The sequence below is a fragment of the Ochotona princeps genome, chromosome 20, assembly GCF_030435755.1.
Source record: "Ochotona princeps isolate mOchPri1 chromosome 20, mOchPri1.hap1, whole genome shotgun sequence".
NCBI lineage: Eukaryota > Metazoa > Chordata > Mammalia > Lagomorpha > Ochotonidae > Ochotona > Ochotona princeps.
Window position 1 is genome coordinate 10,202,714 of NC_080851.1, and position 23,952 is coordinate 10,226,665.

At 43.0% G+C, this 23,952-nt stretch overlaps 1 protein-coding gene and 1 long non-coding RNA gene across 2 annotated transcripts in view; one reads left to right on the plus strand and one right to left on the minus strand.

Annotated features, from left to right (window-relative positions):
* The first annotated feature begins 795 nt into the window (after positions 1-795).
* Positions 796-7,752, plus strand: LOC131482744 (uncharacterized). The gene is made up of 4 exons (XR_009247258.1): positions 796-853; positions 2,636-2,745; positions 3,220-3,332; positions 7,405-7,752. It is a non-coding gene; the product is annotated as an uncharacterized LOC131482744 (long non-coding RNA).
* CALCR (calcitonin receptor) overlaps positions 2,632-23,952 on the minus strand; it is an 86,131-nt gene continuing 64,810 nt past the window's right edge. Inside the window, exons 6-13 of the mRNA XM_004582302.4 lie at positions 22,458-22,549; positions 17,484-17,610; positions 12,627-12,780; positions 10,137-10,197; positions 9,993-10,059; positions 8,504-8,722; positions 7,108-7,149; positions 2,632-2,913 (exon numbers count right to left, since the gene is read on the minus strand). Of these exons, the coding sequence (XP_004582359.2) occupies positions 2,680-2,913; positions 7,108-7,149; positions 8,504-8,722; positions 9,993-10,059; positions 10,137-10,197; positions 12,627-12,780; positions 17,484-17,610; positions 22,458-22,549 (996 nt within the window). The 3' untranslated portion in view covers positions 2,632-2,679. The remainder of the gene's footprint in view (positions 2,914-7,107; positions 7,150-8,503; positions 8,723-9,992; positions 10,060-10,136; positions 10,198-12,626; positions 12,781-17,483; positions 17,611-22,457; positions 22,550-23,952) is intronic.

Consider the following 23,952-nt stretch of genomic DNA (forward strand, 5'->3'; position numbering starts at 1 on the left):
TGAAAGAGGGATGAGTGAGGAATGCATGAAAAGGGTTGTGGCTCTATAAGCATTCTGATCATGTCCTTTCCCAACCTCCTCCTCCCACCCCTATGGGGAACTAAAATACTGGTTTTACACCCACAGACTTCCTCTGAGTCACTTTGTAGTCAGGATTAGCAACTCTAAATGAGTTACCCATTTGGATCAGATTTCATGGTATATCAAGAAATTACTTTTCAGTACCACCAGCAGTTATCTATCTACTGGGAGTGCTGTGGAACATACAGGGAGATGGGGAGCTCCTCTTTCTCCTGGCTGAGAAAGCTCCCCCGTCCCTCCTGAGGCACCAGGAGAGGCTCTCCGCATGATGGCGGGAGTGCACGGATTGGTGTGGTTCCCCTTCAGAGCTTCCTCACAGCACTCATCACATCCTGGCCTTCAGCATTGCACATTTTCCAAACTTGGAAAATCTTTCCAACGGTGGCTGTTACACGTTGTAGTGAAATTTAATGAGTTGCCTTTTTATTCAGGTTTAGTCCTTCTCCAAAAACTATGTTAGAAGTGTTATACTCATTAGTTTGTAAGATATGATGGGATGTGGGGCAGAACAAGTCAAGTCCCCAAATAATGAAAAGCAAAAAGTCCTTTTTATGCTGAATGTCTTCCCTCTTCTCTCCCAAGCCTAAGCAATATACATTGGCAGTTGTGATTTCTATGCTAGTAAGGGTATGAGAACTAGGCCGCTGGGTTGACAGCCTGAAGACTGAAGGGGTCAGGGTATCAAGACAATGTCCACGATACTCTCCACTCTTTCTGCACGGAGGATGGGATGTCAGGGCCATGGGGGAAGAGCAGAGGCGAGCATGGCATGGTAAGGAGACAGATGTATGGATGAAGAGATGAATAATATATTTCTTTAGAAAAATAACACAAATGTACATCATTCTGCTTTTAACATACTCTATTAATTTATACATAATATATAATATATAGCATAAGCATTTCACATCATTTTGGCACTATGTGCATTCTATTGAAAGCTCTTGTTTTCTTCAGCCCCTATTAGCACAATAACATCTAAAATATATTAGCAATATATTGTCACATTTGTACTAGAGCTGCCTGAAATACTGTTTTTCATGTTTGTAAACAAAAATAGTAACATTACTATGTAACGCTGTGATTGGAAAAATACCTTCTGTCCAGTTCCTCCCTTACAGTCGGTAAAGGAAGCTTAAACTACTTTAGTATCCAAAATACATTTTCACTGGAGAAAAATAATTTTCTCTGGGTGCACTAAATATGTAATCGGAACAAATCATTGCTTTTCCAAAATGGCATCACTTCTGAATAGTGGTGGCATCAATGAGCTTCATGAGACTTGAGATGTGGAGTGTCTCAGCTTATTTAGCATCCAAATTAAATAATGAGAAACTGATAACTGTTAAAATTACAAATTAATTTCAGATGCTAGTAATGATCCTGGGTTCTTTGGGGATTTTTGAAGATTTTATGCTGGGAACTAAAATGTGGGAAACGAGAACACTGGATTTTAATGCGAAACTATTTTTAACATAAATGAATATGGTTAAACTTGCAGGAGTTACATTTTCCTCCTGTTTTGCGAATAGCAGCAAACGTGAGGTCAATTATAACCTGACTTCTGATTAGCACTGCTGAATCTGCCTGGAAAAGCCAGATCTGGTGAAGCGGGTGGAAGGCAGTTAATGAACTTCGATGGAGTCTTGTAATTACCAGTCTTAAGTTCATCTTTTACTGCTAGATAGCACCCAAGGGCAAGAGGTAATCTGCTTTATAAACCTTGGAGTGATTCGCTTTACAAGTCCTGGAGTCTAGGAAAGTGGAAAACTCTTTTTTAAGAGAGCATTTTCTTCCACAAAGAATGACATTTTTGGCAGTTTTGTGAAAAATTTAGTGATGGATTCTTGGTGACCTCTCTGTGTGTAATATACACACCCAAGCACACACCACGAGACCAGCTCCTTAGAGCAGTCGGGGCCCGCCCAGCGGACAGGCTGTCTAGAGCTGAGCCGAGCACCTAACGCCACCAGCATACTGAGTGTTTTCGTCGCTCAGAGCATGGCATCTCCCTGCCAGACGCAGGTCTCTTTCCCCACATGCTTAGTCCTCTTGGTATCAGAAAGCCACTCGGTGTGAGGTCATTTCCTTTGTACAGTTTCCACGGTACAGATGGTAGAACACCTCAATACATCAGAATCAAGTGAAATAAAAAGCTTAAAAATCAGATCCATAGCCAAATACAGAAAGTCTAATTCAAAATCTAGAGTTTAAAAAGAAACATATTGACAGTGATTTTGAACTTTTCAAAAGTATAAATGGCTCAAGATTAACAAGGAGCACCCTATGGCTGAACTAGATGAAGCTGTAGTTTTCTTGGATACCTTGCTTGCACGACTAGGCCTTGGCATCTCCGGCTCGGATGAAGGATGGAGTTCACAAGTTGCAATGGGAGACTCCGTTCCCAGACGATCTCCCAAAGCAATAGTACCAAGAATCACTCTCTCCAGATTCACTATGGACAAATTCACTGAATAACTCTTCACAAATGATATGCTCAGCTCCTGGGAGGGTGGGGAATCACTTTGCAAGGCATGGTCTGGCTTTCCCCCAGGGAATGAAGGCTCAGTGCTCACGAGGCCGCGTCGGCGGCGTGGTTCAGGCGGATGACTCTTGCTCGATGGCGTGCAGCGGGATGATCTCTGCACCCTCGTCGCCTGCGTGGTAGGCCGGGTCGGGCTGGGGCTCCTGATGGCAGATGTAAACAGGGAGGCTGCCCTCGGCTGCCAAAGTGGCTGTGCGGCACACGGTGCGGTGGGTGGGGCGCCGTCCCCAGCGCTGCTGCCATTGGGTTTTAAACTGTGTCCAGTGGCGCTTCACGGTGGTCTGGACCTGGGAGGGAGAGAAGGAGGGAGAGAAACGAGTTAGGTGTGATGGTCACAAATGACCCCCGTGAGGAGTATGACCACGCTCTTGACAGCTGCCATAGTCTGAAGGAGGCTGACTTGTAATGTGGAGCCCCAGGGCTGTGCTGTGGGTGCCGGAGCCTGGTACAGCCGCAGCTGGGAAGACAACTTCGCCAAGGACAGGACTGGGGCGCATGCCCAGTCGGCACGGGTAGCGTCATTTGCTGTTTTTGAACACAAGGATCCAGAGTGTGACAGTTGGTTTCATAATGTGGCATTTCTGTCTTATTAGGCAGGAGGGTCTGGGAACCAGTCTGAAGGACCGAGTACCCGCCAGCTACTCCCATCTAAATCCACAGCGTTGGTCATGAAGCACACATGGATGGCACAGCTCCGGGTGCTACGGTAAGGGTGCACCCTGTGGATTTTCTCTTTCGCTGATGCAGTGTGCCAGGTAAAACTGTAACAACAAAATCCTTCTCTAGAGAAAGATTTCTAGCCCATAAGCATAGTTACTTGTCTTATAGATATGGTAAGCTACACATTAAACACAAGCAGTGATGATGTTAAAGTCAGGAAGCTCTAACTGAAATGCAGACATTTTCGCTAAGATCTAAGTGGAAGCAGCAATAAGAACACTTGCGCATTTCAGAGTTCCTAACATGTTCATATCATTTCCATAGTTCATTCAAACTCATAACAGTTCCCTGTAAGGGAATCTGGGAGAAAAAGGTAAGTTATGTGACTAATTGTAGAAAACCATTATATGCTATATTGCATACATCAAAAAAGATAGAAATGAGAGGAAAAACTGTAGGTGCCATAAAACTGCTTAATATAAGGCTGAATGTTTCTGTGACAAACAGATTTTTTTTCTATGGAAAGTGGGGTGGAATTGTTTGTGGTCAGTTTTAAAGGTCTTAGGGGAAAGCACGTCAAGAGGCATGGAGTTTGCTGTTTGAAGATGTACGATTTAAGATGGCAGTCTGGTTCTGCATAACCTGGCCGATGAACATGAGAGCAGTTTGACGCAGCCTGCGTCCTGTGGGAGATATCTGCTCAACTTTATAACTGTTGGAGATTGTCATGCCCACACAGAAAGATGGGGTGCAGCTGGAGTGGGATTGAACCCTGTGAACCTTGCTGTAAAAGTAACCGGGAAACCACAATAGGCTCCTCACCATTTGGACAACTTCCATGTGTCAGTCAGGAATTGCAACACGAACTGGTTTTTTCACTTTTAAGTCCTGCTAATTAGATGCTAAGGGATGTTCTGACTACAATCTGGAATTGTACCTCATTTTATTTAAGAGACAAAGACAAGGAGTGTCAGTGCTAAGCAGCGAGGTGTGTCCTGCAGCTGAACTTGGCACTGACAAAGCTCACAGAAGAACAAAGGATGGCTTGAAGTTTAGGTATAGCACACCGATTAAGGTGTACCTTGTACAAGCACTGGGTTTGCCTAGTTATGATGCTCAGGAAAGTCCTAAATGGACTATCTCCACCATGTCTATAGCAAGCATGTCCTCATATCTAACGTTCACACAGGTTTTTAGAATATCCAGGGTTGACAGTGACCGTTTAGAGAGTTCTCAGAAGTACTCAGTAGGTGAGTTTTTATTTCTCACATGTCTTTTCAGAGTGGTTCCCACCAGAAGATGTGGACATGGTAAGCCTGAGTACAAACGGTGAGGCGTCTATGGTAGATTCCCAGTTACTTTAACAGAAAGGGTCATAGGCTTCTTTAGCTGCATTCCAAAATTACAACCCATCCTTTTGTGTGGGGATGACAATCTGTTTCCATTTATAACACACTCTTTCTTACAAAACCAGAGGTTGAGCCTGAAACTGCTTAGATGACAACAGGAAGGGGATTGAATTTACTGGACAAAGTGCCAGGGAGATGTCCAATGGGATAGGAATAATACACAAATGTTTGAATGCTGTAAAGTCATCACTTAAAGTAATGGACACAAATTCATTTACCCTTTTTTCTATGGATTACAAAAAGTTTAGAGCTTTAAGATAAAGGGTCAAGGTCTGATAGCATGGAAATATAATTATACATGAGGAGGAGTTTCCTGTCTCAGGAATTTGGGGAATGTCTCTACAAATGGAAGCTCTAGCTCTAATAGATTCTCATTTGTAAAAATAATATGTAAGGTATTATATTTGTGTCTCAGTCCTGTTCTTAGATCTTGCAAAGAAGAAAGTTGAGGTGGAATGTTTGTGGTTGGATTTAAGTATTTTTGATGTTCACCTTGTAAGCACCTACAGTTATGCACCACTCAGTGGAAGATACTTAATCAGAGGAGTTTTCAGCTAATGAAAACATGTAAGTCTTGCTGCTGCTTCGCCTCACTTTCTGCCAGTAGTATTCCAGAGACTTGCTATAATCTGGGTTTAATTTTAAAATGATTTAAAAATAATTTTTAAAAAATACTGCAGCATTAAATGGTTTTAGGACTTTTGAAAACCAGATGCTAAGAGATATTTGGAGTATTTACAAAATGGTATTTTTTCACCTAAAGGAAAATCCCTACTGCTCTTGTTTTATCTTGGAGAACTTATATGCTCTATAGTTTGTAGTGGAGGAGTATGTAAAACAGGCTTTGATTCCTTTTTATTACCTATATTTCCATAGTTATTCTGAGAAATAAGTATTATAATTTATAAATGTTAAAATTTGTACATAGATCATTTTAATCCTAGTATTTCTCTGGACCTGCCCCATTAGGTGAAGATAATTCACTGCTTGAAAATGTTGGATCCTGTATAGAAAAATGGTCTTTACATACTGCTTTTGGAACTGGTTGGAAATGCTAATCTTCACGCCCCGTCCTACACCTGATGTGCTTTAGGTTTTAACGAACCATTCAGGTGAATCTGGCACGCACTTGACGTTTGAGAGTACTCATCTAGAACAAAAAATATTGTTTGGGTTTGTCTATGAAAAACATTAGGAAGGCTCTCTATGCATATGTATTAAAAGGCTCACTGATCTGCAAATTGAATTTTACTAAAATCCAGGATACAGAGAACAGGTGGGGTGTGACTTAGGGACAGGAAGGGGAAGTGAGAGTACAGAGAGAGAGAAGGCAGGGAAATGGATATGACCTTGCATTTCTCATGAAATACCTGGGAAGGTGAAAACAAGTCATCTACTTATTTATCCCATTGGAGCAGATTCTGAGAGCCCAGCAAAGAAGTCTGTTAGTGTCCCTGGCTCTAAGTCCAGCATGGTTCCAAGTCCAGCATGGTTCCCAAGCAATGGAGTGAGACCATATTCACAGGGTCTGTATGCAAGGAAGAAATGAGGTGGAGTTTCCAGGATCTCCTGGTGGTATGTGGAAAAGAACTTGGGAACTGGGAGAAGACAGTGACGTAGTCAAAGAGGCTACAGAATTGGGGGATACTGACACTGGTATTTTGTAATATATATTACATAGTAGTACAATGGCTTTCGAAGTAGCTTTGCAATTACTTTTGTTGCAGAGGTTGTCAACCACCAGAGGCTGGTAGACTGGGGGGCCTGAAAGTAAGAAAGCTTTCAAATGGTGTCCCGTGAAAACTTGGAAGAGTTTCTCAACTATACAAAGTTCTACCTTGAACACCTGCAATTCCACAAATTGGGCTTCCAGGCAAGATTTCAAGGATATTGGTGGCTACAAGTACCAGGAGAACACTGGAAACAATCTCGAGAGTCTATTACTGTGAGAATCCTTGGAGTCTTACCTTTAGGTCCATTCTCAGCATCTTAGAACCCAGCAACTCAAATGCCAAACCATGAACAAACCGACTAGCTCTTGGCCCTGCCCTAGCAATCATGTGAGTCTGTTAAAGGGCGTTAGGGGCATGCCTGCTCTTTCAAAGGGGAACGCCAGATAGTTTTCATGATTGCTCTTAGGGGTGCTGACCAGTTCAAGATGTTAGCTGCCTGACTGGGTAAGATTAGCTCAGAGTGGTGGAGAAAACATGGCCCTCACATCAATGGCAGGGGTGAGACAAAGGTGTACAGTGGTCCCTTGGGAACTGTACAATGCCAATTTCACATTAAATTCTTTTCCACATACCACTTGGAGATGTTGGGAGTTCAGTTCGTTTCTTCACGCCCTGCAGACCCAGTGAATATGGTCACTCCACTGCTTGGAGTAACAGTGTGACTGGAGCGATTCCTTACCTCATTGTTGCAGAAGCAGTAGATAGTCGCCACGAAGAATCCCTGAAGGAAAAATAGAGTCAGTTCTTTATGCACCAGGTTGTTTAACAATCATTAGACGTAGATTACCTGGCGAAGATCATCTCCCACTGCAACAGCAAGTCAAAGCTTGATGAAATACAAAGACGAGGGGAGGATGCTCACCGCTGGTAGTCAGCAGCATCACAACAAAATTCCTTTCTAGATGTTTGTATTGTTAGAATCCTGCTTGGCTGTGAGGACAGTTCTTATCTGGCTGGTTACTGTTCCCTTTAACAGGAAGATTTATAATGGAATATGCTGACTACAGTAGATTATGTACTGAAGAACTTCCATGATTGAGATCCTATAGAGATCAGCAGAGAAGGATTTACGAGCAAAAATAGCACCACAGGTGACTAGGGGCCCGAATGTCCCAGGGTGTCATGGTGTGCTATAGTAGCCCTGTAGCCACGTCCAAATTCATGTTAAAGACATGGATGAAGTAATCCTGAGGTCCTCCATCACTATCTAGAACACTTCACATGTCCCGGCTTAAATGATGGGTAAAATGTGGGACTGGAGTGGTGGCCTAGCATGCTGATTATCCAACTGCAGTGCTGGCCTACCATATAGGCACTGGTTCTAGTCCAGCAGCTCCAGTTCTGATCCTGCTCCTTGCTGCCAGCCTGGGAAAGCAGTGGAAGATGGCCTGAAGCCTTGTGCCCCTGCTCCCTCATGGCAGACCCGGAGGAAGCTGCCAGGTTTGGGGTGCCCCAGCTCTGGTGTTGTGGCCGTTTAGGGAATGAGCCAGTGAAGGAAGCGTTCTCTCCCTCTGTAACAGATCTCAGATTTTCCTTTTAGAACTGTATTTTTATCACCTTCTCATATTAATGGAAGATAAGACTAGTAAGACATTTGAAACTGAGACAGCAAAACTTTGGCCTAAGAGCTTATAACAGAATCGTCTCTGCCACAGGCCCCAGCCACCGGCTTTCAGCAGCGCGTTGTATTTGGGAGAGTGCAGAGTCATGGAGCAGACATTCAACTCTGCAAGCGAGAAGACTCCAGCGGGCTCAGCACAGCACCCGAGAGCCCACTCTCACTCCTACTTCAGGACAAACCTGGGGCCAGTGTTCCTCTACAGGCACTGGACGGACTAAGGCAGCTCTGTGCAAGTTCATTATCCTTATCAGAGTCACTGCTGATTTATGAAAAGGTTTGACAATCCCTGTGTGGGCAATAAGGTCACTAAATAAAGTGTCTCAACAAAATCTGGTTTGCTTTGGACTGCTGCCTGGGCCTGTTGTATTGGAGGCTGTAAAGTACTGCAATATGTAAGGTCATGGGCTGTAGAAATCGACTGGCAATACAATATCAATAGTGAATGCAGCCCTACCTGGAAGTGAATCAGGGAGTGCATGAGGTAATCATAGATCTTCCCAAGAATCTTGTTGGAGGGCCTCCAGGGGAAGACGACGAACTGGACGCCTAGCAGGGGCACCAGGATCATGGTGGCCTTCACAGCCTTCAGGTACATGTGCGACTCAGCCTCGTGCGTCTCCCTCATCTTGGTTACTAGCACCCGGACGATGTTGAGCAGAAAGAAGAAATTGACCTGCCAAGGGGTGGGGTGATAAGCCAATCAGGCGAGCCGCACCATACTCAGCTCATGTTTAACCAGTGTCTGGGGGCAGAGCTGGCAGGGACCGGCTGTCTGCAGCGACACAGCTCGCTCAGCAATCCTGTACCTGTGGTTAGGGAGCCGAACTCTCCAGCCCTGGACTCTTACTTTCTTAAAGAAAATATTTTTCCTGCACTGTGAATACACTAGGTTGGGGTATATTCCATCCCTTGATTACTTTTACAGAGGAGTCTAACATGCTTTTCATTACCAAGGCTTTTCCTCTGGGGATGAATTAACTGGCACAGAAATGAAAACTGACAAATTTGTAAAGAAAATATCTTCCTCTACATTCAACACAAGGAAGGTTTTAGACATAGATCTGAGTTTAGGCAGCCAGGAACCTGCACATGATTTTCATAACAATTTAAAAAAGTAACTTTGATACAAAACATTTATAAATACCATGAATATATGGAATCTTTAAAGAGTTGATAAAATGCATGTCATGGAAAAATGCATTGATTTCAAAATATTTCACATTAAACAACTAATGTATAGAATTTGCTTATTGATTTTCTTCATGGAAATTGAGGTTCTTTCTGTATTTTGTTACAAATAAGGGTGCTACAGACACGTATAGACAGGCAAGTCTTGGGGTTGTGTTCATTTCTCTGAATAAATGCCAAGTGGAATTACCTGTTTACATTGGTCTTCCTTGCATGTCTCTACTTGCCAACCTCTCACTATTCTTTGAGCAAGATCACCACAATCTTTGGGTATAATTTCCCTAAATAGTTAGACCTCCTGATGCTAGAGGGTTGCTGTGAGGAACACAGGGAGAAGTTCAGGAGCTGGCTGACTAGTGGCCCAGGGAGCACAGCTGGTTTAGGTTGCAGGACCAGGGGAATAGTGCATGATAGCAGCAATAGCTCTATGGTGGTCCCGATGTTTTTTCTTTTTGTCAGCAATACCTTTTACAATTTCTTTAGCCTTGGGTCTTCACCTTTAAGAATCTAGTCAAAGATTTTTAAAAAACTAGCTGCAGAACTGTTGTACTGTGGGAACAAATGAACTTATGGTATCCTAACCACCTACGTGTGAATTAGACATCTTTCGAATAAAAGATATTTTTTTAAAGACTCTAAAATCAAGTCGTTTTTCTTAGTATAGAATACTTAGTATAGAATACAAGACCATCATTGAATTAACTTTAAGTTATAAGACATAATGCTATACAGAGAAATCCAGAAGTGGTTCTCACCACCAGAGCTGCCATCACTGGGCCGTGGATGATGTAAAGCAGGTGCGTCTCCACACTCATCCAGCAGCTGCAAACAGAAGGGGACACAATGCAGATGTCTTCCTCTGCCAAAGATGCTGACTTAGGGACCACAAGGATACTTACTTGTCATTGAAGTAGAGTGCTCGAGTAATGGCATGGACAGTGGTTGGCACCAATGGGAACCCTGGAAACAAACACTGCATGTCACACTTGGCCTCTTGGTCATAAGTTGTACTTACAGTTAAATGGAACATGGCAGGGTACTTGCAAAAAGGCTTGCCCACTCAGTGTTTCTCCCCAGATTGTTATTTGGAACAAATTTTCTTTCCCCAAGACAGATAATGCTATTCCTGGTTATAAGATTGTGAGTTTTCAGGGTCTGGTTAAGAACATCCAATTTAAAAGCCTTTACCACATGACCCAGTGGAGCAGTTGCTGTCTTCCTCTCCCTATGATGCTGAACACAATTGTGATGCCCATGATAAAGACCAAGGTGAGAAATATATGAAGCTAAAACCAGAACATCTTTCTGCTGTGGAAGAACATGGCTTTGCCCTAGAGAAGCTGTGGAAGAGCACAGGGAGCCACAGGCTGGAGGCCCTACGCCTTGGTTATTCACAGGATTTTGGCCTTGTGACTTTTGCTTCTTTCACAGGCATGAGCTCTGTTTCTTTGTAATACAGAAACTGCAGAGCAGCCAAGTCTTCCTTATTGTGTCATGATTCTGCCTACTGAAATGCTATGGGGGCATCTAGCTCATGTCCCCTTCCCTGCATGACCAGGAGGCACCATTAAAAACTCTGAATTAGGAACTTGAACAACACAGAGAGCCACTAGCACTGCCACCTGTCCAGTGATTACCTTTTAAAAATAAGTTATTCTGTCAATGCAACCTACAGATGTAAGTTTCATAAAAAGATCCCCTTGCTACTCAGATGTGCCTTTGTAGAACTGAATATGGACTGATTGCTCCACCTGCACAAAGATTCGGTTATTGTTATCAGGTTAGGATATCCAGAAGATAGCCAAACCTATATGCTTTCTAAAAACTATGTGGAAAAAGGCTTCAATATCTAGAGTTTTTAACCTAAGAATAATCACAGCTTTAATTTATTTATATGTATTTTTTGAAAGTCAGATATACTGCTCTGATCTGAAGCCAGGTGCTTCTTCTGGGTCTCCCACATGGGTGCAGGGTCCCAAGGCTTTGGACCCTGCTCGACTGCCTTCCCAGGTCACAAGCAGGGATCTGGGTAGGAAGTGGGGCTGCTGGGATTAGAACCAGCACCCATATGGGATCCTGGTGCTTCCAAGGTGAGGACTTTAGCCACTAGGCTACCACGCTAGGCCCCAACCACAGCTTTTAAAATCCACCAATGTATGGCCTGCGATACCTTCAGAGTTTGTTCACATAAGGTAGTTGTGTGGTCCACAACTCTTCTAGAATACTTCTTCATTTCAATTCAGAAATAAACTCTCTGCAAGTACTCTGAAAGTCATACTTGGGAATGAGATGGCAAGAGGGGCATATGGAAATCTCAAGCCCACCTTGTAGTTTCATCAGAGGGAAGTTCTGTGACTCTTCAGGGAGAGCAGCAGAGACCTGCGTCTCTAATGGCTGTGATTAGGGGTAGGGGCAGGCACTGCGCAAGCCTCTGCTTCCTTCCACCTCTCTGCAACGTTTTGCTTTCTCTGTCTTTTCCACACAGGCCCCAAGGTCGTCCTCACTCAGGATGGTGAAGGGAAGAACTCGCCAAAGGAGTCTGTTTCAGACAGATGAGACCAGTTCTGTCTGTTAAATGTAAATGTTCATGGGGGAATTTCCTGCCTTTTAGAACAAGGAGGAAAACGGCAAAGTGAAGCATCAGTCTGAAGGCAGCTCTGAGAATCAGTGATGTTTCTAAAGCTGCTTCAGTTGTAGAGTGATCAGCTACTGACTGGTGCCATGCACACTCAGAAGGAAAAACAGCCATGGAGAGAAGCATTCTTTCATTCTATTTCACTCACAATGTAAGGTTTACAATGCCTCATAATTCTTTGCAATTCTTACCAGAGCCTGGAGTTGGTAGTTAGTTACAGCTAACATTGGCAGCCCTAGGGGAGGGGGTTGGAAATTCCAGAGTCTAAGGGACCTCCACCCCTCTCCAACGTGGACAGAGCATCACCAGCCTGGACATCTCAACCCTGGGCTTCTTACTGCCCGTCAGGTAGGATGCTGACAGCAAGTCTGGCCAGACTCTCCTCCCTGGCCTCTCACTGGGCAGTCCCGCTGCTGCAGCTACAGCAAAACACAGCCTCACAGGGATAATAGGGCCAAGGTCAGGGAAGCCCTTTGTCCACAGAGTGAGGCTCTCCCAAGCTGCACAAATGGGCGACCCTCGCTCCCTCGGGCCTGTGTCCATCTGTTACCTGGGTTCCCTGGCTGAAGACACTCTCGTGGTCACATCTTCCCTTCTCTGTGCTGACCCTCAAGTTCCTTGTGGCTTGACGGAGACTGACCCCCTAGCAGTATCCACATAGGATCATTGCTTGGAGATTCAGAGCACGATCAACACTGGACCCACACAGACAGAGGCTAAAGCGGCTCAGAGATCAGCCAGCCTAGGGACTTACCCCAGCCCAGGAGATAGTACCAGCGCAGGTGCCGCTGCTTAGCAAACACAGCCACCACGATCAGCGTGTGCAGGTAGATCCCTTCGCAGAGCATCCAGAAATAATTGCACGACATCATGTACTGGTGGAAAAAGTGCAAAACCTTGCAGCTCACCTGGCAGAAAGGAAGGAAGATGCTCAGTGGAGGACACAGGTGAAGCTCTGGTAGTGAATGAGGGCCAGGTGTCTTCATCAGGCTGGCAGGGCCAGTTCCTCCAACTGGCCGACCTGTGTCCACAAGTCAGCACAAGAGCGCATAAGCCAGACGGAAGCCCAGTCCAAAAATGTTCTTTCCCCGTTTTATTCTGGGGATTAATGTTGAGTATACAAGGTTGTTTTCTGCAATGCAGTTTTAAGTTTAGAGGACAACTGAGGAGTTGTCATGATTTTAATGGTCCTTTTCTGTGGTGGTGATAATGAACATGCAAGACTTCTTGAACACTGGTCCTGAAGTCCAATGCTCTGTTGATGAGGTCTCCTTAGCAACAAAAAACCAAATCAGGCAATACATTTCTCTTCTATGGACCAGGAGCTTTGCTGCTGAACCTAGCTGCTGAACCTAGCTGCTGATGCTCATGGTTATACTTTGCTGTTTGAGTCTTGGCTTATGCATCGGAATAAAAGTGTGTGTCAAGTTCTCTAGGCACTGGGGTTTACTAACTTCAAGCACTCGGCAAAGATGTGGGAGCTAGCCTCCCCCTCCCACCCCGAAATCAGACTAACAACATATTGTCTTCTATACAGAGTTACTCAAATGGCCTAACAGAGTGTCCAGTAGTCTTTTACACTCATTTGAAATCTTCTGGTTTTTGTTGGGTTGTTTTAGTAGGCACGTGTGGCTAAATCTAAGATGTAAATCCTGTGATGCTGGCAGTCATTTTATATCACGCCATGCTTTTGGAACCATTTGCATACATGTGGTTAGGAGGTCAGCCAAAGACCAGATTTTCTGAGACTTATCCCCTTGACTTTTGTAATTACCCTACATTCTGCCTTCTGTTCTTTAAATTGAGTAAAACTAAGGGTTTTTGATCAGAGTTTTGGATATCATAGAAAGGGGGCAATTGCAATTAATCAATGGAACTCCATACTCAGCTACCATTGTCAAGCGTTCTGTTCCTCCCAGGATATAGCTGCCTTGTGCTAATATTCATTTTAAAAAATATTTATTTCATTTTTAATTAGAAAGTCAGAATTACAGAGAGAAGCAGAGACAGAAAGATCTTCCATCTGCTGATTCACTCCCCAAGTGGCTGCAATGGCCGGAGCTGAGCAGATCCAAAGCCAGGAGCTTCTTCCAGGTCTCCCACACAGGTGCAGGGTAATAAGGCCTTGGGCCATCCTCTACTGCTTTACCAGGCCACAAGGGATCGTTGTGTGTGCAAAGTGAGGATTTAGCTAGGCCCGCGCTAGTATTCATGTGATAAATAATATATGAGGAATAACCAAGTGGTTTTTAATTTTCATAGCCGTAAGAGTAGTCCTTCTACCATCTAAGGAATATCTTTACAAGTTTCCCAGTCACTTGTCATTTTTCATTTCTGAGAACATGTCAGGTTTTCATGACTTGCAGATCACTGGAATATGTGTCTGGTGCTGCCATAATGTTCAAATAAAATATTTAAAAATATAGTGCAAGTGGATTAATTTTTAAAACATACTTATTTTCACGTTCAAACAGTGACTTCTGTTTTTTCAGTTATTTACATTCTATGCAAATCAGCCAGAACTTTTCAAAGCTCTTGAACTTATTACATGTAAAGTCCATAATCACATTCTTCCTCATAGAGGAGAGATATGAGGCTTACTTGTCAGTGGAATTCAATCACATGTGACATTAGGATGGATGGTCTCCACTGAAGGACTAGCTATGTATGTGATGGAAACATTTGTTCTACCATGGCCAAGTTCAGTGCAGGTTTCTTGGAAAGCATGTCTTCTTGCTGTTCTTATTTCAATCAAAAGAAAACAAGCTTTTGTTTGGATCAGATATGATGGCTCCCATTCCCCATCTTCCCAAATATATCTCTTTAGAAACAGTAAAAACGTAGAGAAAACTACCCTAAAACAATTATTAACAAAGGTCTCACTTCAAGGAATCATCAAGGACTGACCTCCCCTGTTCTTCCCCTGCCTGTGAGAAAGATTTTTGTTTTCAGGATAGTTTTAAGATATTATTGAAGAATCGAATATTTTGGCATTTTTATTTATGCACACAGTGAGATGCACTCACAGAGTCTACGGGTGTTTGCCACATGGAAGTGTGAGTTTGTCATTCATTATAAACTCACTGATGCCGCCACAGGTCAACAATTAAACGGCAGACATTGTCTACAAAGAAACCATCTAGCAATGGCAACTAATGAGCTCCCTTAGAGTAATGACAACAACAACAAATTTGCTGAAACCAAGAACAAGCACCTAGGGAATTAGCCATAGGCAGTGGTTTAGGAGCAACCTCACAGAAAACGGCTTGCAATAGTATGCCCTTGGGAAATTTTAAGTGTTATGTTACTTATGGACTTAAGACAACCCTTTGGAAGTGAGCAGAACGGTTTTTGTTATTCTCATTTGATGGGTTTAAAATGGCTCCTACGATTTAGTAGCAAACTCAGAACCTCAGTGTAGACTGTTTGCTGAAGGCCAAGTTGGTGCAGGATCTCCCTGTGGGCGGAAGCAAGCCGGAAGCACCAGAAAGGCAATGCCTTCAAAGAGAATGGGAGAGATGCTTTTTAAAAGACTTTGTAAGGAAGAAGGGGGAGGGAAGGAAAAAAGGGCAGTGGGGAGGCCCCATACCTGCAGAACTATTTAATGAAATAATATTAATAAAGCATTCACAGTACTTCCTCATGACATCTGTTTGATCCTGGCAGCAGCTTATCTAATACCTAGCGTGCCATTTCATGACTGACTTCCCACAGGCAGTAACTTTCTCAGGATTTCCTCCCTATTGGAAAACAGAAAGCCAACATCTGACTTTTGTCCACCATGACGTGCTCAGTGAACTTCTGAGAGACCTGTTTTAAACTCTGTTGGATCAACCTCCCCACTTAACTGTAGTGTGCCTGGCCCCCAGGGACAGTCACTACTTTGCAATGGCTGAGCCTGGTTAAGAACACATCTTCTGGAGGCAGCCAAGATAACCAAGGGCACCCTGTGGGACAGAAAGGAGGGGCTGGCTTGTGTGTGACATATGTCTGGGTGACAATCCCAGCTCTACTTCTCTGCAGTATGGCAAGCACTCAACCTCCGTTCTCTTCATTTTCTTCATTCTAAACTCCCTGGGATAATATCTACCTGAGCTGAGTTTTGTGAGGTTCAAATTCAACATAAAAAAGCCAACTTGTCAAGGTGAGCCCATTGGAGCCATTATTGTGCATCTAAGACCAGCCTTTGCTTCTGAGAGCAGGCATCCTGATTTTAAGATGGATTACGATCCCTTTGTGGACACAATCACACTGCAAACACAAGCACTGTGGATCCATCACAAGCCAACTGAAGCTGCTTTCTCATGCCATGCTAGTGTCACGCAGGAGGCATGCTCTGGGCAGATTCCACGCATTTTTGTCACTGAGTTGGCAGAATTGTCAAGTGTCAGTTTTGAAAGATGAGGCTGTTTACAGATGCTTGCATAACACAGCTGAGCCGAGAAACAAACAAAAAAGCCATCCCTTGGCCAGTCGCTGTGAGAGCTTCTGTTGTGCTTTTGGGTGCACTACCAGCTGCCTCACTTCCATTGCCCTGGGCCCAGAGAGACAGATCTGCCCGTCTCCACAGAGCTTCCTTGTCTTTCGGGTTGTGGTTGCACTGGTTAGTGAAGCCCGTCAGCAGAGATGGAAGGATGGATGCGAGGGGACAGCACGGCATTCATTTCTGCACTTCCTATGGTGGGGCTGCTGGAGGCTTCCAGTGTCTCGAGCCCCGAGTTTCTAAGGGCAGTTCTCACCACAGCACCCGAAAAAGCACTTTCTGGCATAGGTCCGAATGCCTGCAAAGTCCTTTGCAATCCCTTGGGAGAGGATGCCTCTCTTCTCAGGTGTGTGGACATACAGCATGACATTTAAGGACCTCATTAGAGGGGGCCCCTAGCTGCTCACTGCCGCAGTGACTGGTCCAATCCCAGCCTGGTCCTGGAGCACCAAGATCAGTGTTCAGGCACATCACGGACACTGGGGCCGCAGTGCAGTGCTGCTTAGACACACCGTGCTGTCCATGTTCATGATGTGCTCAGTACACATTTTCATAGATGTTGCTAAATTATTGGTTAGTCATAAAAACTCATGGTTTGGGGTTGGTGCAGTGACACTGCAGGCCAATCACCTGCTGGCCACACTCGCATCCCATAGGTACACCAGTTAAAGTTTCGAATGCTCCACTTCTGATTCAGTTTTTTGCTAATGGCTTGGGAAAGCAGCTGAGGATAAGGCCCTGGGTCCCTGTACCCACATAAGAAGCTCCTGGCTTTGGACCAGTGCAGTAGTGGCTGTTGCAGCCATCCGGGAAGTGAACCAGAGGATGGAAGATCTTTCTCTCCATCTCTCTCTCTGTCTGCCATCCAAATAAAGTGAATCTTTTAAAGAAAAGCCTAAGTTATCACTTTCATTTTTATCATGATTCTAATATTCCCAGGCTTTTACCAAAGGAAGTAGCAATTACTTCCAAGAATTACTAGGAAATGGAAGATTTGGCTTAAAACACAAACTTCTACTGTAACAGTCAGCATAATCACACAGCTAATCAAATCAACAGGAACATCATTGTCACTATCTAGATACGACATCCTTCAAAAACCTTAAAGATGCCCCACGCATGGCTTACCGGGTCCCTCCGCACCAGCTCTCCGTTGGGCACAACCTCCACCAGGTGGATGATGATAATCATCGAGTTCAGGATGTAGGTCAGAAACATGTTCTTGTGCAGGGTCACTCGCTGACAACCAAGGCTCCTGCGACCAAGAGAAACAGGATTAGTCCCTGCCCAGAAGCTGATGCCTCTGGCAGAAAGCCGTTGTAGTAATCTTTTTGATATTTTCCTTAGCGACAGATAATGGAACTTACAGATTTTCCTAAATGTATTGATGCATGGGAAATATGAAGTAAGAATCATTTCCTATAATTGACATGAACCCAAGTCATACCTCCCACCATAAGGCTTTGAGATTTCCTCTGTCTAGGTATCATACCTCGTTCACAAGGGAAATGGAAACTGAGGAAAGGGGATGATGAAAGGGACTAAATATGCAATAAACTGCATTAGCGCTCCTGCAGACATTCACAGCACAGCATATATTCTATCTTTCCTATTGGAGAGGGACTGTAAACCATCAGACTGAGCACAAAATACAAAATGATTAGCCTCAAGGAATTGTCTTAATTTCTATTTCTTTTCCTATCAACACTATTTTGTTGATGGAGAATACGCCACGCTATGATGGACAGTTATCTTTTGTCAATGGGAAGTTAGAATAAAGGCTGCCATTTTTGGACACAACTAATTTAGCAGGTTCCCTGGAAGAACAGAAAAGCAGTCAGAGATGTGAAATGGGGGATTCAACACCACCTGTTCCTTCAGTGTGAAACCAGGACTGAATGGAACACTGATGGGGTTGTGGACGACTCTAGAAGCCCTGCTTGAAGCCCTCTTCTGTAACCTCCAAGGTTACTCTGAGTTTTTGCCAACACATGTTTTTGCAACTTTCACATACGAGTAAATGAATATTTAAAAAATATATATCAGAAAGGCAAGAGTAGCAATTGGTCATGAGGAATGATATTATCCTTTTCTTGAAAAGAACACAGTGGGGTTTGTAAGTATTTATGATTAGTTCACAAAACTGAGAATAAATGGCAAGTGCCAGTCGTGAGGTAAGTGGAGTGCACAGCTCCTGGGAAGGGTCAGGACCACAGGCCAGGTGATGTCCATTCCTCACAGGATCAGCATCCTAGTCCTGGTGACATTCTGTGTTTGGTATCTAGTTGTGAGCGTTCTTACTGAAGACGTACATTTACCCTTTGTCCATGTTATTACTTTCTCCTGCAAATGCCTCTATGTTGGAATACTATAGCAAAGATGCCGTCTACTGTGTTTAACTTGTGGCCCAGAAGTAACTTGTCTTTTCTCTGCTCAAAATCACTGAAAGTTCTTTCAATGGGTGGAAAAAAGAAAAGTTCAAATTATCAATAACAGACTTTATACACACTCTACATTAATTCTTTTAAAGTGCAGGGAGCGTACTTCCTATTTGTTTCAGGGTTATGGAACCATGACGTTTAGCTTCCTTTGCATACTTAGGAATAAAACCTCATTAAGATTAGAGGTGCGTTTTAATGAGCTCGTGTCGAGCAATTTTCCAAGACTTCTAGTGAAATATTGGCCATTTCTTAACCTCCTGTATATTCAGTAACTTTAAATTCTTCTGCAGGCCTCCTCCACCTGCTGGCTGAAGGACACCTGCAGGGTCTCACCTTATTGGAGACCTTCCAAGGACGATTTGAAGGGTTCTGAGTGAGTTTCAGTGGAATGATTACAACTGCCACATCAGGTCTCAGAGGTGAAACTACATAGCCTCATTTTCATTCATGAAAATTTTATGAAATTGACTGGATTTTGCAAAATAACAACCCAGGAAATGCAGAATTAAGCAAGAAAGTGCTGATTATGTCTTCGCTCAGGTTTCCTGTAAATAATATCATTCACTACACGATACAGAAACCTTCATTATAATGCACAGGACAGATCTTAAGGGTGATGCTGACTGTCTACAAAAATTCTTGGGAAACTTTGCTAATCAAAAAATAAAGTCAGTTGATCAATCTGAATAACCTACTTTAGCAGTCACATTTAATAGTACTGTCATCCAGATGTTAAAAGAAAATTGAAGAGTCAAGAACATGCTTCCTTTTTAGCAAAAGGGAATCCCTGGTATGTTTAGTTCAAGCAGGTTTAAGAACGAAGAGAGAGGCCAGCACTGTGGTGTTAAGAGGCGTGGTGTCAGCATGCCTGTGGGCACTGGTTTGAGACCCTGTAGCTCTGCTCCCCATCCAGCTCCCTGTTCATGTGCCTTGGAAAGCAGTGGAGGATGCCAGAGTCCTAGGGTCCCTGTACTCACGTGGGAGACCCAGAAGAGGCTCCTGGCTCCAGAGTGGCCCACCTGACTGTGGATAGAAATTTCTCTCTCTCTCTCTCCCCATTCCTCTCTCCTCCACCCCCACTTTGCTCCCTCTCCCTCTATAATTCTGCCTTCAAAACAATAAATCATTTAAAAAGCAGCATAAAAATCAAATAAGGCTTCCTGGGGGGTTGAATATTTGGCAGGTATTGTGTCTTACTCATCTCTTCCTGTGTTTTCTATGTCGATCCTGCTATTTAAGTTTATATCTTCTCATTACATTCAATTTATAAACTGATGAAGCTTTCCATTCTTTCTAGATTTACGATATTTTTGGTTGGCTCTTGGCAGTAAGAGATAACAGGACAAAGTCAGGTGCTTCCAACATGATCTCCGCCCCCCCCCCCCACTTGACCAAAGTCTCTTTGCTTGGAGGACAATTGTGCTTAGACTTGTAAACACTCATTCTCAGAAGCTTAATAGAAAAGTGATGGTTGGAAAAAACATTCCTCTTTGACGCGTGCATCTTCTCACAACTCAGTGGCTAGAGAGCTAAGGAGTTCAGAAATGCCCTCTTCATGTTGGCTTAAGGCCTGGCTACATTCATCAGTTGTGAGACTATAACTTTCAGACATTTTTCTTATAATTAAAAAAATCCTTAAAAATGGACTTTTAGCCAGAGACTTTTTAATTAAGGTTGTGTGGTGATGTGTTTATTCATCATGGTGAGGTACAACTGAAAAATGACCAACATCCTGAGGCTAATCATGCTCTGTGATCACACTGCGTCCTGCCACCACAGTGCAGCATACCCATCCTTGCTGGTTCTAGTCATCGATAACCTGGGCTTTGTTGCTTTGTTAAACCAGTTATGGGAAAACCTCTGCTTTTGTTGTGACTTGATATTCAGTTTTGTTGCTTAGCCAATGTAAGAATCTTAACTAAGATGAAGGTAAAAATTAAAACGGGTTTCAGAAGAAATAGTAAATGTGCCAAATATATGTTTACAGGTGATTATTCTCCCTTGGGTTTAATTTTCTTTAGTATACTGATGAAGACATAAACATCAAATTAAGATTCTCTAGGCGAATCACTGCATATTTACCTTATATAACACATCTTTTAATGAAGGAGGAGTATCTGTAGCAGCCTGAACCAATGAATCTTTGCTTCACCATTTGTGTCAGGCCATCACAACTATCATGTAGGCCAATACAACTGTTGATGATAATTGTAATATCAAATCATTACATTTCATATGTTATGTGTCAGACACAAATCCAGCCATCTTGTTTCCACTGAATCTAACTCAAGTTCAAACATAATTCCTGACCTGTGGTGAGTACACTTCCAGAAGCCAGTATGCACATCTGAGTGCTTGACCTTTACCAAAGTATACTGTCATCACAGCACCGTATAGCACTGCCAACTCAAACGTACAGCTAGCTGGAAAGCTCTGCTTTTTCAGTCCTCTACGGATGACAAACATTTTAAATTGCTCAAGTTATTCTTATGTGCTGTCTCACCTTTTTGCTTTCTAGTATAATCAGTACATCCTGCAGAAGTCCCCTGTGAATTAAAGTTTGTAGAAACACACTGTCATGGGCTTGATTGTTTCTAGCTAATTTCAAATCCACATTGAAAAAAACAGACTATCCAAATTACAGCAGGCCAAGAATATAAAAGTGAATGGCAGAAGATACATTTTCAGCTGGTAACTCAGTCTGCTTTTGTAAGGTGTAATGTAGTACGCCCGACTTCTCATTTGAAGACATTACACTAAATTCACAGGACCATGGTACTGCCTCACATAGTTCAAAGTCCGTCTTGAAGACACAGAATCAGCCTTTTAAACTCTCCATTTCTACAAATCCAGTATCTACATTAGTATAATCATTTTGCTTTAGACAATGTGTCAAGCATATAGGCTTAGTCCTATTAGATACTCTCACTGGAATTTTATTCTTTATTGGGTCTTTTAAATTTTCTTGTTATTATAAAAAGAACAGACCATGTATTTCACAGATGCAATTCTAAGAAGATAACCATATTTCCTTCCCTCCCTTTCTCATTCCCTTTAATATTTGCATAATCTAATCTCAGTCCACTTTACAATCAGACTTATTAGCGAGTCTTAGAAGATAACTGGCTAACAATGACAGGTACTCTAGACAACGGGCCAACTTTCAGAAGTTTTCCTTGACCCTGGTTGTGTGGGTTAAGGCCTGAAGAGACACTCAGGACTTAGCTTCGTATGTAACCTCTGTCAGGGCCTTTCCAGCCCCATTTTTTTCTGTCCAAGTTTACCTGTGGTAGAATTCACAATTTGGCAGGATGCATTTGAATTTGTGATTGTGGTTTTCCTATATTTGAGTGGGAATATTTGAGTTCCTTCATGGAACTTTAGTCATGGTAAATCAAACTTTTACACTCTTAGCAGGGTACACACAGGCCCACAAGATTGTATTGTTTGGAGAAGAAAGAATACTGCCTTTGAAAAAGATAGTGAGCACATCCTGCTTCCCTCAAAGATAGGTTAAACTCATTTACCACCACTTTGTCACTCCCACCCAGGCCCATTTCTCATGATTTACAGGTGATTCGCCCACACCATGCCTGCATAATTCAGAATTTCAATAATTTAAAGGAGAAAATAAAACAGCAGAGGTTGTAAATGTACTTACGGGAAGCACATAAAAATCCCCAGGGAGATCACCAAGGTGATAATTGACAGAGAATGACCAACAATGGCCAAGTAGTACAGAACATACGCATTCTGGAAATCAGAAAATGGTTAAAAGTCACAGATGAGGAGACAACTGTAAAATGGGACACCAGTCTGTTTCTAAACACAATAAATATAAGTAATTATTTCTTCCTTTCAAAAAGGATACTAAGGTTACAACAGATTTCAGAGAATAAATTCCTAACAATCTGGAACATTTCCATTCTTGTCAATCATCTTAGGAAAGGTCAGAGATGGAAAACCAGATTCTGCTAAAACATTTCCAAGGCTCCAAGAACTCCAAGGGATGTGCATTCCTGTGTCCTGAGCTGTTCATCTCCAGGAGTTCACGATGGGCCAATCAACTGCTCCTGAACCTTGTGTGTTACAATGCTCGACTGCACACGCCCTTGTTGTCTGGGCTCCTTGGCACCGTGTTTCTAACAGGACTCTCAGTCCTCACAAGGCATGAGAACAGAACTGGTTTATAACTGATTCTGAAACAAAAATTCAGACAGTTTCCTTAAGAGTTAAAAATCTTTGCAACTATTTTTAATTTGCTTTATGAATACTAAGAAAATTCATATAACTTTATTCTCACTACTTTTAAATGATGACATTTATAAATTAACTCACATTCTCCCCAATCGAACTGCTGGACTCAGAGCCCTGGCTAAGAGAAGACGGAGGACGGAACAGGTCAATCAACCACCTCAGCTAAACGTTGGGCAGCGAAATACTGGGCAAACGAAGACTCCATGATGGACTGTGACAATCAGTGGCTTCTTCAATGACCTAATCGAGTTGGGAGGGATGTGACTGGCAGCGATCCATAACTGGAAGTCTATTAAGACCACTTGAGCAAGTATCTCAGCATGCCCCACATCTGGGACCTTGGGCGGGTGGGAGACTGGGTGGGGATTCTCCCTCAATATCCCCCTTCACCTCAGATACATAAATAATATAATAAAAATATATATTAAAAAAAATAAATTAACTCACATGAGTTCGGGATACTTCAGAACACCCTCGCTTGAAAACAGTACATACTCCTCTCATTCAGAGCTGTTTGAGCACATAGATTATATTAGCAGCTCAGAATTTAGTTGCCACCTTTCTGTCATTTTCAGAATTGAAGATGTTTTTTAAAAATTTCATTCTAGGTTGGTTTCTTCAAACTTTGTTACCATACTTATGTGGAAATTTTATGGAAAAAATTTTAATCATCATAGTCGGTGCCTGGAAGGGATCATGGCTTCTTAGAATTCTTCATTTCCTTCTCAGATGCGACCAGTGTGAGAAGGTCAAACAAGGCAACACTGAGAAATGCTTATTTGAACTTCACCATGATCAGGGTTGTGACTTTGTCAGATCACACCCAGTAGTCATTTGGGCAAATTCCTAACTCTGACATGCCATCCCAATCAGGCTTTAGTGAACCACTGTCCATGAGG